Raw genomic sequence first — 11,521 nt, forward strand, 5'->3', positions numbered from 1 at the left:
TGCATGTATCTTTTCGAATTAGAGTTTTCTGCAGATATATGCCCAGGAGTGGGATTGCTGGCTCATATGGCATCTCTATTTTTAGTTTTTTGAGGAACCTCCACACTGTTTTCCATAGTGGCTGCACCAACTTACATTCCCACCAACAGTGTGGGAGGGTTCCCTTTCCTCCACACCCTCTCCAGCATTTGCTATTCGTAGACTTTTTAATGATGGCCATTTTGACTGCTGTGAGGTGGTACCTCATAGTTTGATTTGCATTTCTCTAATAATTAGCTGATGTTGAGCATCTTTTCTTGTGCCTATTGGCCCTCTGATGATGTCTTCTTTAATTCAGCATAGCCCAGCTATGGCTGGCGATTCTAGGAATGCCATGAACCAGGATATGGAGATTGGGGTCACTCCCAGGGACCCTAAGAAGGTTCCCAAGCAGGCCCGCGACTATATCCCCATCGCCACCGACCGCACGCGCCTGCTGGCGGAGGGCAAGAAGCCCCGGCAGCGCTACATGGAGAAGAGCGGCAAGTGCAACGTCCACCACGGCAACGTCCAGGAGACCTACCGCTACCTGAGCGACCTCTTCACCACCCTGGTGGACCTCAAGTGGCGCTTCAACCTGCTCGTCTTCACCATGGTCTACACCGTCACCTGGCTGTTCTTCGGGTTCATCTGGTGGCTCATTGCTTACATCCGGGGTGACCTGGACCACATCGGGGACCGGGAGTGGATCCCCTGTGTCGAAAACCTCAGTGGCTTCGTGTCTGCCTTCCTGTTCTCCATCGAGACCGAGACCACCATCGGGTACGGCTTCCGGGTGATCACGGAGAAGTGTCCGGAGGGCATCCTCCTCCTCCTGGTCCAGGCCATCCTCGGCTCCATCGTCAACGCCTTCATGGTGGGCTGCATGTTCGTCAAGATCAGCCAGCCCAAGAAGAGGGCCGAGACCCTCATGTTCTCCAGCAACGCCGTCATCTCCCTGCGGGACGAGAAGCTCTGCCTCATGTTCCGCGTGGGCGACCTTCGCAACTCGCACATCGTGGAAGCCTCCATCCGCGCCAAGCTCATCAAGTCCCGGCAGACCAAGGAGGGGGAGTTCATCCCGCTGAACCAGACCGACATCAACGTGGGCTTCGACACGGGGGACGACCGCCTCTTCCTGGTGTCCCCGCTCATCATCTCTCACGAGATCAACGAGAAGAGCCCTTTCTGGGAGATGTCGCGGGCCCAGCTGAATCAGGAAGAGTTTGAAATCGTGGTCATCCTGGAAGGGATGGTGGAGGCAACAGGTGAGATGCTTTCTCCTCCTTGGCCCCTCCCCTCAGGCCACTGCCAGGTCTCCAGAAGGTGGAGTCTCCAGACGGCAGCTCAACCGGCCCGACCCCTGCATGGTGATCTGGGGGGGTACCGTTCCTCAAGATGGAGGAATGAGAGCAGCTAAGGTGTACAGAACCCGCCCAACATCTGGGCCCATTCTAGACTCTAAACTCGCAGTAGCTCATCGAGTGAGATAGTTTTCCTTCAGTTGCAGATAGGAAAACAGAGGCACAGGCAAATTATTTGCCCAGGAGCAAGGGCTCCTAAGTCATGGAGCCAGGATGCAGGTCAAAGCCAGGTGACCCAAAGCCAGCACTGGGTTCCAACAGGCTACACCTAACTGCCATCGTGGAGCAGGTGTCACCCAAAGAGACTTCTGTGAGCAAATAACTTTGGGAAACTCCGGGTTAAACAAAGGTGAACCGGCTTCTTACGGTAGGACTTGGCATTGCCTTTTTACGTGTGAATCACCTCCTGAGGAGAGGACAGGGTGCGGCATTTCCCAAACCCAAGGTTCCCAAAGTCACAGAATCCTCTTTGGGGAGAGACACCTGTGGGCCCCTGTGGGTCCCTGTGGAGCTGGCTGCCCCTCGTCTTCCCTGTGGAAAGGGCTCCATGAGCACGAGGTGTGCAGAAAACCGTGCATCACACCCACACGTGCCCGGCCAGCCCCTCCCTGCCCAGCGACGGACTCACGGGCAGCCGAGCGCTTCCCAAGGCCGAGCTCTGTGCGGGGCTCGGGGAGCCCAAGGCCTGGGGGACCCTGTGTCCCCGCTGTATTTCCTGGGCCGAGGAGCCCCCGCTAACATTGCACCCACCTCTGCTTCCTCCCCTTCTCCTGCCCCGCTTCTCTTCACTCACGAAGGAGTCTGAGCCACAGGTCTGACCCTAAGGATGACTTGCAGAAATCTCACCCGGGCTCGGAATATACATATTTTTCTAATCTGGCAACAACATGGAGGGCTGACGTTAAGCTCCTGTTAAAGATGTGGTAGCAGCTTTGTGCAGACTGGAAGGGTTCATGCTCAGGTCTGTGACTACAGCTTGTCTGCCACGCCACACTCTCCCGCAAAACGTTGGGGGCTGGCACAAAGGTGGCCAAACAAGCCTTCCTGGCCTCCTGAGAAGCTGGGTGCTGGGTGCGAGACTCGGACCGGGCAGCCACAGACCCTCCCGATCGGAGCCAGTGGAACCGGCTGGGGTGCGAACAGGCCCCAGAGACCTGGGCGGAGGGAGCTGCTCGGGGGCCGAGCCTGGCCAGGCGGCATATGGTGGCAGCCGAGGGAGCCCTTGGGGCCAGGACAGTTGGGATGCAGGGAGCCTCCTCCCACAGTGCCAGGGGCTTGCGGGTCACCCTGACCTTGGTGCCGGGCTCGGATCAGAACGTGGGCTGAGATTCTGGGAAAAAAGCTCCACTTGGAGGCCACAAAGGAGGGGTCAGGTCAGAGACGCGGGGACAAACAGGAAAGCGGTGCCTAAGCACGGCCCCTCTGCCCCACCCCCGCCCTCACTGCCACCCGCTGGCCTCTCCCTCACGATGCCTCAAAGTCAGGTCCTGAGGCTGGCCCCCCACCTGGTTGACCTCCTCTGCCCGCATGACCTGGGTAACCCTGGGTCTGCAGGGAGACGAGAAGGAGACCACCCACCCACACTGGCTCTGATCTCAGCATCGCTAAGAGCTTGCTGGCCACACCTATGGAGACAAGTACGGGCTGTGAGCTCAGGCCGAGGTTTGACCAGCACGGCTCTGTGCAGCCTGACTGTGTGAGTTTGGGCAGATTGCTCAACTTGTCAGCAAGATGAGGATAATAAACTTCACAGGCTCACTCGGGGTTAAATGACGAAATGGAGTAGCGTATGTGAAGCGCAGTGCCTGCCACCCCCCGCGCAGTGCCTGCCACCCAGAGGGGCTTCTGTCCTTTCCAAGTGCGTTGGAACATGGCTGCCAGACACACAGGTGGGTTTCCAGCCGTGGGGCAGCCCCCTCCCAAGCGGTGGGACAGAAGAAGGGCAGGAAGACCCCAAGAGGGTTGGCCCAAAGCTTCCATGGAGGTCCTGTCCTGCTGTTTTTCCTGAGGCCCCCGAGCCTGCAGACACCTGGCCCGTGTCTAGGCTGGTCAGTGCCCAGCTTGGGCCTCTGCACCTCTGCTGAGCTGAGGGGCTTGTCCAAGGACAGAGGGGAGAAGCCTGGTGCAGGCAGCACCCTGAGAGCAGACAGCAGGCTGCGAGCCGCAGCATGTGGGGTACACTGGAGTTGCCCAGCACCGAGCACCGAGTGGGGAGCAGCCTCTGCCCTGGGTCTGGTGTGTATGAGACCCCTGCCAGAGAACGTCCAAACTGGGGGGCTGGAGCAGTCCCTGAAGAGCACAAGCTAGGACCTTCCTTGGCTGAAAGATTAAATATCAGAAAGCTGCTTCCCCATGGCCCTGAGCTCAAAGGCGTCCTCATCCATAAACAAAGCTGCCCTCTCTGGAGAGAAAGCAGCACCTAAAAATAACACAGGCATGCCAGGGCTGAGCGGACAGGGAATGGAGACATTGGGGCATGCTCCAATCAAGGAGCCATGCTGTGAGTGTGTGTGTGTGTGTGTGTGTGTGTGTGTACGCACATGTAGACTTCTGCCCATGTGTATCCACCCAAAACAACCCCTGGGTGTTCTAAGTGCCTGTCAGTTTCTCTGGGTTCAGCCATGCTGAATTTATCTTTGTTCAAACACTTTTCCTGCCTCTTCTCTTGTCTCACTCTTCTAGAACTTAATGCATTTTCAGGAACCACGTCCATTTCTGAATTATCCACTCCAGTCTCTAGGAACCAACTCCAAAACCTTGCACTGTTAATTTCTAATTTTCTGCCTCCATCACTCCTTGAGCTCCTTCAGGGCAAGGATCGTGTCTTATTCAGCTTTCTATCTGCATCGTGCTTAGCACAAAGCAGACGTTCAACAAGCGCTTGATGAATGATTGGATGGATGGAGGGATGGATGATAGGGTGGACGGAGGGATGGATGGATGGGTGGGTGGATGGATGGATGACTGATTGGTGGATGATTGGATGGATAGGTGAATAGGTGGATGGATGGATGGATGGATGACTGATTGGTGGATGATTGGATGGATAGGTGAATAGGTGGATGGATGGATGGATGGATGACTGATTGGTGGATGATTGGATGGATAGGTGAATAGATGGATGGATGGGTGGATGGATGGATGGATGGATGACTGATTGGTGGGTGATTGGATGGATAGGTGAATAGATGGATGGACAGATGGGTAGATGATGGATGGATAGCTGTGGCCACTCCTAACACGTGTGCCTTCTGTTCACCCAGGCATGACTTGCCAAGCACGGAGCTCCTACATGGATACGGAGGTGCTCTGGGGCCACCGATTCACTCCAGTCCTCACCTTGGAAAAGGGCTTCTATGAGGTGGACTACAACACCTTCCACGACACCTATGAAACCAACACGCCCAGCTGCTGTGCCAAGGAGCTGGCAGAAGTGAAGCGGGAAGGCCGGCTCCTGCAGTACCTCCCCAGTCCCCCACTGCCGGGAGTCTGTGCTGGAGCAGAGCTGGACGCGGAGGCTGAGCAGGATGGAGAGGAAGAGCCTGAGGGTCCGAGTGGGTCCCGGGAGACCAGGGGCTCGGTGTGAGGACGGCACTCTCCCCGCGACCTCCCCTCACTGGCTTCTCATGAGCACAGATGCTGCAGGGCTGGGGGTGGAGGGGTGAACCAGCTGAGTGTGCTGGGGGTCAGCCAGGAGCCGTTAGGCTCTGTGGGGAGGAGAAGTAACCCAGTCCTGGCACCTGCCGGCTCTTGCCTGGGCCCCCGTGGCAGGGCTGCTTCTTCTCCCCTGGCCTCTGTCACACTGGCTAAGGGCCAGGCCAGGAGGGTTGCCCCACAATGAAACACACAGGTGGCCTCTGTCCTCACACCCCTCTCTCTGCCAACTGGCCCGGATCACCTTTCTCTTTGGGTTTCACACCCCCACTGGCAGCAGCCCTCCAGGGGTGACACCTAGAGAGGGCTGTCGCCCCCTTCCCCTCATTCTGATCACCCTGGGGCTTGTTGTGGATTCGGGGCGGGGAGATTCTGCCTGCCCGGAAGCTCAAACCCCCGGTCCTCGGGGGAGCTCACAGACTTCAGGGTTAAGGTTGATCCAAGTCTGGCAGCAGTTCCTTGCAAATCTGTGACCAGTGACCACTTAGTGCACTACAGAGTGCAAGGCCCTTGCTGGGCGATCCCTGCATTACCTGTGAAGTGTGTGTTTTCCCCTGCTGTGTTCTGTGTGTCTAATGTAGCCTACAGATCACTGCTTTCCTCTGGGTGACCTTTAGTCGGGGCCCTGGGCCGCAGAGCACCTCGGGCACGTGCAGCGTCTCCGTCGGTCACTTCCTGGCCTTCCCAGCCACACCGTGCCTGCACCTCCCACCTGAGAGAGAACCCCGGCAGCGGGATCTTTGCTGGGACTGTTGGCCCAAGAATCTCAAAGTTCTTCTAAGCTTCACTGTGGTTTCACTCACAATCTCAGAAAGCCCACGGTGCGATCCAGGGAGAATGCTGAGGTCAGAGGACGGGGAGAGCCAGTGGGTGTGAAACAGGGAGGGGGAGGGACGAAGCACAGAGAAAGGCAGGCAACTCGAACTTTAAAATCAGCAGCAGCAGCAACTGTCGCCGAGATCGCTGACTTCAACCTCTGTTACCAGGCGACGTACGGACATGAAGCAACGGGAGAGGTGCCTGCAGAGGCGGCGTCGCCTTTGAGCCCAGGCTGGCGACCCTCAGCTGGTGCCTAGGCCTGGGCCCTGGGCCTCCCCTCCGGCAGGCGGGAGTGTAACACGGCGGCTGGGCCTGGAGAGCAGAGATGATGGCCAGGGGAGGGGGTGGCGTCACCCTCACCCTGCAGACACGGAGAATCAGGAAGGGGGTGAACGTTAAGAGAGAGTTGAGCGGACAACGGCATGGGACTTCCCTGCGGTCCAGTGGTTAGGACTTGGCACTTTCACTGCCGAGGGCCCGGGTTCAATCCCTGGTCAGGGAACTGAGATTCCACAAGCCATGTGGCACCACCAAAAAAAAAAAAAAAAAATGACAATGGCAGAGGTTTTTCCTTTCCAGTCTAGAGGCGCAGGAAGAGGACGGACAGACGGTGCAGCTGTCACAGCGATGGGGCACGTCTGGCATGGGTAGAGGCCGACCGGTTCCTCATTAGCTCACCTAGACCTGGAGAGAGCTGTCAGATGTTCTGGTCACAGAACTAGGGAGGCCTCAGCACCACTGCACAGTGCTCAGCCGGCCTTTGAAAATGGAAGCATCTTCCTGCCCCAGACACAAAGGGCCTTCCCTAGGAGGAAGAGCAGGCAGTTAAGGCAGAGCCAAGGGAACCGGGCTTGGATCTCAGGCCCAGTCCCCCTGGGGCTGGGTTTTCCAGGTCCTGGGGCTGCAGAGAAGAGAAGCAGGCATCCACACGTGGGGGGAAGGGGACCCCGGTGCTTGGGCCTGGGGGCTGGATCTGGACAGGCGGCCGCCGGAAATCAGTGAGCGGTGGGGTCTTCCCGACAGAGGCGCGGTGCTGAGTCCTGGCTCCTGGCATCCTTCTGCGGTGAAGCAGGGCTTGGAGGGAACGGGAATGGGCTGGAATCCTGCCCTCCGGGGAAAGGGGAACAGGCAGGCTGGCGCACCGCAGTGGGGAACTGCTCACAATCAGGAATCTAAGGCAGGGAGCCTGTTACTAAGACCGGATGCCTTGGGGGTGGAGGAGCTACAGCTGGAACTGTCAGACAGGAGGGCCCGTCCTCAGCCCAGGCCCGCCAGATCCAAGCCTTGCACTGCAGGACTGTTCCCGCGCCCCTCCCACCCCCAGCAGATCTAAATGCTGCTTTTGTCAAAACCGAGCATCAGTGCCTGCAGGTTTAGCGCCCTCGGTGAGGCAGCTAAGCAAGCACGGGGAAACCACGGGAGAAGCTAGCCTTGCAGCTGGACTGGCTCCTGGGCCTGTTTCACACCTGCCTCTTCAGCATCCCCAGGTGGCCACGTGAGCCACTCTCCTGTTCCCTAGCTCGGCAGTGGCCTCCAGGGACCTGGGCCACATCACGTCCGTCAGCCACCTACAGACGCTGTGGAGGCAACAGAAGAGGAAGAAATGAGCACAGTCCTATTCGAAAGCCCTCTGAGGGCCAGAGCTCACTCTACTGGGATGAAGCAGGTAGTAATCCCAGTGTACACGTTAGCTGCTTTGTCCCAAGAAAATTCAAATGCAAGACAACTGCCCTTTGTATTCCAAGGCAAGCCTTTCTTGATTACCAATTGATCTAACTAAAGTTTTGAAACATTCTTCAAATCATTTCCTGGAAGTTCTTGTATAAACATGGACTCACTCGATGTAAAGTCTGACGAAGGTCGGAACCTCAGTGGAGATCACTTTAAAAACATTGCATCTGCCCACAAGCCACCTGTGGGTCCCAGCCCTTAGCTGCACGGCTCTGAGATCACCCATCGCCTCTGATGGGCCACAGACAGGTGAGCCAGGCTGTAAGGGGGGCTTCCCACAGGCCTCAGCATCTCCAAGATCCCAAAGAACGTTCTCATGGGTCAGACCCTAAAAGCCTTGGGAGCTAACTTCCTGCCTCAGCTTCCACGTCCTTCCTCTCTGGAATGTTCCCTGTAAGGGAGAAGCCCCCAGGAGCTCAGAAGAAGGTAAGTCCCCCTAGTCATCCTCTCCCCATCATTCTGACACCTGCTAGGTCTCCACAGCCTTGCCCAAAGGCCCCTGGTCCTGGGCCAGGCTGAATGGGTTGTGCCCGTGACTCTCCCCTCCAGATGCCTCGTGCTCGGCAGTGGCCGAGCTGCTCATTTCCTCGTGCTGCTTGAGGCCCTGGCCGGAGCAGCTGGCCTTGACGGAGGGGAAGGAGCCCTGGTCTGTCTGGGGGAGCCCTCCTGCTCGTGATCGGTAACAGCTGGGCACCTTCTGGCACATGCCGGTCCCACGCCTGCCTCCCAGCGTGCCTCCGCCCTGTCTCTCCCGTGAGCTGAGAGCCACAGAAACTCGAAGTTTTTGTACGGAAGTTGCCAGAAACTAAAACGAAACCCCCACCAAAAGTTGCCTGTTGTTGTCTAAGAATATGCCCTGAACACATCTCTGCACAAACACCATTTACTGCGCACCTACTACGTGCCCAGCGATGGGTTAGGCCCTTGCCCGGAAGATGGCACTGAATTCTCAAAACACTGCAGAGAAGCTCTTAGGAACCCCTTGCTACCACAGAGATAACTGAGGTTCAGCAAGGTTAGTTCGTTGGCTCAAGGCCACAGGTAATCAGAGGAGGCAGGGCCTCTGGGCCCAGCAGAGTCTCCCAAACACAGATGTGCCCTCATCCTACATAACCCCCGCCCCCAGGGCAGCTCCTGAGCTCGGCTGCAGAGGTAAGGCCGCCCCACCTCTTCCGGTCGCCCCTGTGCCGTGCTGTGGACCGTCAGCTTCCAGCCCCCAGCAACGTTCTCCTGTGGCAGGATAATTGGGAAACGCCTCTTTTCTGATCCTGAGAGAATTAATGAGCCGTGAAAAGAGATTAGATGGGGAGTCATTGCTTTGGGGAAGAAGCCACTTATTCTGCTCAACTTGGTTTTTGCTAATGACATCCTCTTAAACTCCTGTGTCAAATCCCTTCCTCCCAGTGTAGGATTTGTCAGTCTTCTTATTAAAAAGAACACCATTACACTGCTAAAAAAAAATCATCCAATAAAGTGGATTTGATCTTACAGAACTCTTTCTCGTTTTAAGTAGATGGCCATTGGTTTCCCATTCGAATTCACTGCCAGTTTAAGCAAACTTGTCCTTCTTGTTTTCACCAGTCTAAAAACACAGTATCAATATCTAAACTAGAGTGGAGGTGGAGTCTGGGTGAGGAAACTGGAGGTGGAGAGCTGGACCAGGGGTCAAGGCTCAGCCTCCAGGCAAAGGGCGGGGTGAGGGCACCATCGCCCAGAGGATGTGAGAGATGTGCTTCTCCTGATCATTCATTCCCTCCCCCAGATCATTCTCACACGTTCTTTCATGTTAAATATTCAGAATCTGGGACTTCCTTCGTTGTCCAGTGGTTAAGACTTCATGCTTCCACTGCAGGGGGTGTAAGTTCTATCCCTGGTTGGGGAACTAAGATCCTGCATGCCATATGGACAAAAAAAAAAAAAAAAAAAAATTTAATAAATATTCAGAATCTACACTACCTAAATAATGAGTGTCTCAAAAATAAACTCAAAATGGATTAAAGACCTAAATGTAAGGCCAGACACTATAAAACTCTTACAGGAGAACGTAGGCAGAACACTCTATGACATAAATCACAGCAAGATCCTTTTTTGACCCACCTCCTAGAGAAATGGGAATAAAAACAAAAGTAAACAAATGGGACCTAGCTAAACTTAAAAGCTTTTGCACAGCAAAGGAAACCTTAAACAAGATGAAAAGACAACCCTAAGAATGGGAGAAAATATTTGTAAATGAAGCAACTGACAAAGGATTAATCTCCAAAATATACAAGCAGCTCATGCAGCTCAATATCAAAAAAACAAACAACCCAATCCAAAAATGGGCAGAAGACCTAAACAGACATTTCTCCAAAGAAGATATACAGATTGCCAACAAACACATGAAAGGATGCTCAACATCACTAATCATTAGAGAAATGCAAATCAAAACTACAATGAGGTATCACCTCACACCGGTCAGAATGGTCATCATCAAAAAATCTACAAACAGTAAATGCTGGAGAGGGTGTGGAGGAAAGGGAACCCTCTTGCACTGTTGGTGGGAATGTAAATTGATACAGCCACTATGGAGAACAGTATGGAGGTTCCTTAAAAAACTAAAAGTAAAACTACCATATGACACAGCAATCCCACTACTGGTCATATACCCTGAGAAAACCATAATTCAAAAAGAGTCATGTACCACAATGTTCATTGCAGCTGTATTTACAATAGCCGGGACATGGAAGCAACCTAAGTGTCCATCGACAGATGAATGGATAAAGAAGATGTGGCACATATATACAATGGAATATTACTCAGCCATAAAAAGAAACGAAATTGAGTTATTTGTAGTGAGGTAGATGGACTTAGAGACTGTCATACAAGAATGAAGTAAGTCAGAAAGAGAAAAACAAATACTGTATGCTAACACAAATATACGGAATTAAAAAAAAAAAAAAAGGTTCTGAAAAACCTAGGGGTAGGACAGGAATAAAGACGCAGACATAGAGAATGGACTTGAGGAAACAGGGAAGGGGAAGGGTAAGCTGGGACAAAGTGAGAGAGTGGCATGGACATATATACACTACCAAATGTAAAATAGATAGCTAGTGGGAAGCAGCCGCATAGCACAGGGAGATCAGCTCGGTGCTCTGTGACCACCTAGAGGGGTGGGATAGGGAGAGTGAAGGGAGACGCAAGAAGGGAGGAGATATGGGGATATGTGTATATGTATAACTGATTCACTTTGTCATACAGCAGAGACTAACACACCATCATAAAGCAATTATACTCCAATAAAGATGTTAAAATAATAATAATAATAATGAGTGTCTAAAAGCACCCAGTGCAGCGAGACCCTGCACTGGCGTCTGCATTCATCACATTAATTAGCAAAAGGATTGATTTTACTGAACAATGGGGGAGTGGCAGAGGAGGCTGGGCTGTGTCATATGGGCACCGGACTTCAGGATTTTCAAGCAAAGGCCAACAGTTTCTGCCGAGATTGTCATTAGAGGATTTACAATTGGCTTCCCTTCTGCTCCAGTCCACCGATGGGAATTGAACAGTTCAGATCTACGAAATAGGTTAACGAAAGGTCCCTCGTTGAAACCATTCTGAAAGGATAAAACAGCTCTCCAGGGCTTTGATTTAGGACGGGGCGCGGTATTTTCAGTTGTGGAGGAAATGCAGCACTAACGTGTGGGAGCATCTTCCTTGTCTGGCTCTGTGGCCCACCCATGTGACCAGGCATGGCTTAGTCTGGTCCAGCTGCTATGACAAAAATACCACAGACTGGGTGGCTTACACAACAAACATTTATTTCTCACAGTTTGGTAAGCTGGGAAGTCCAAGATCAAGGCTCTGGCAGATTTGGTGTCTGATGAGAGCCTGCTCCCTGGTTCATAGATGGCTGTCTTCTCACTGTATCTTCTCACAGTGGAAGGGGTGAGGGA

The 11,521-nt window shown here is 53.9% G+C and overlaps 1 protein-coding gene across 1 annotated transcript in view; it reads left to right on the forward strand.

Annotated features, from left to right (window-relative positions):
• The window catches only part of KCNJ5 (potassium inwardly rectifying channel subfamily J member 5), a 28,807-nt gene extending 18,086 nt beyond the window's left edge, over window positions 1-10,721 (forward strand). The window contains exons 2-3 of the mRNA XM_082342998.1: window positions 338-1,286; window positions 4,646-10,721. Of these exons, the coding sequence (XP_082199124.1) occupies window positions 350-1,286; window positions 4,646-4,968 (1,260 nt within the window). The 5' untranslated portion in view covers window positions 338-349 and the 3' untranslated portion in view covers window positions 4,969-10,721. The remainder of the gene's footprint in view (window positions 1-337; window positions 1,287-4,645) is intronic.
• Window positions 10,722-11,521: the final 800 nt, after the last annotated feature.

This window comes from Balaenoptera borealis, assembly GCF_965194805.1.
Source record: "Balaenoptera borealis genome assembly, chromosome: 11".
Classification (NCBI taxonomy): domain Eukaryota; kingdom Metazoa; phylum Chordata; class Mammalia; order Artiodactyla; family Balaenopteridae; genus Balaenoptera; species Balaenoptera borealis.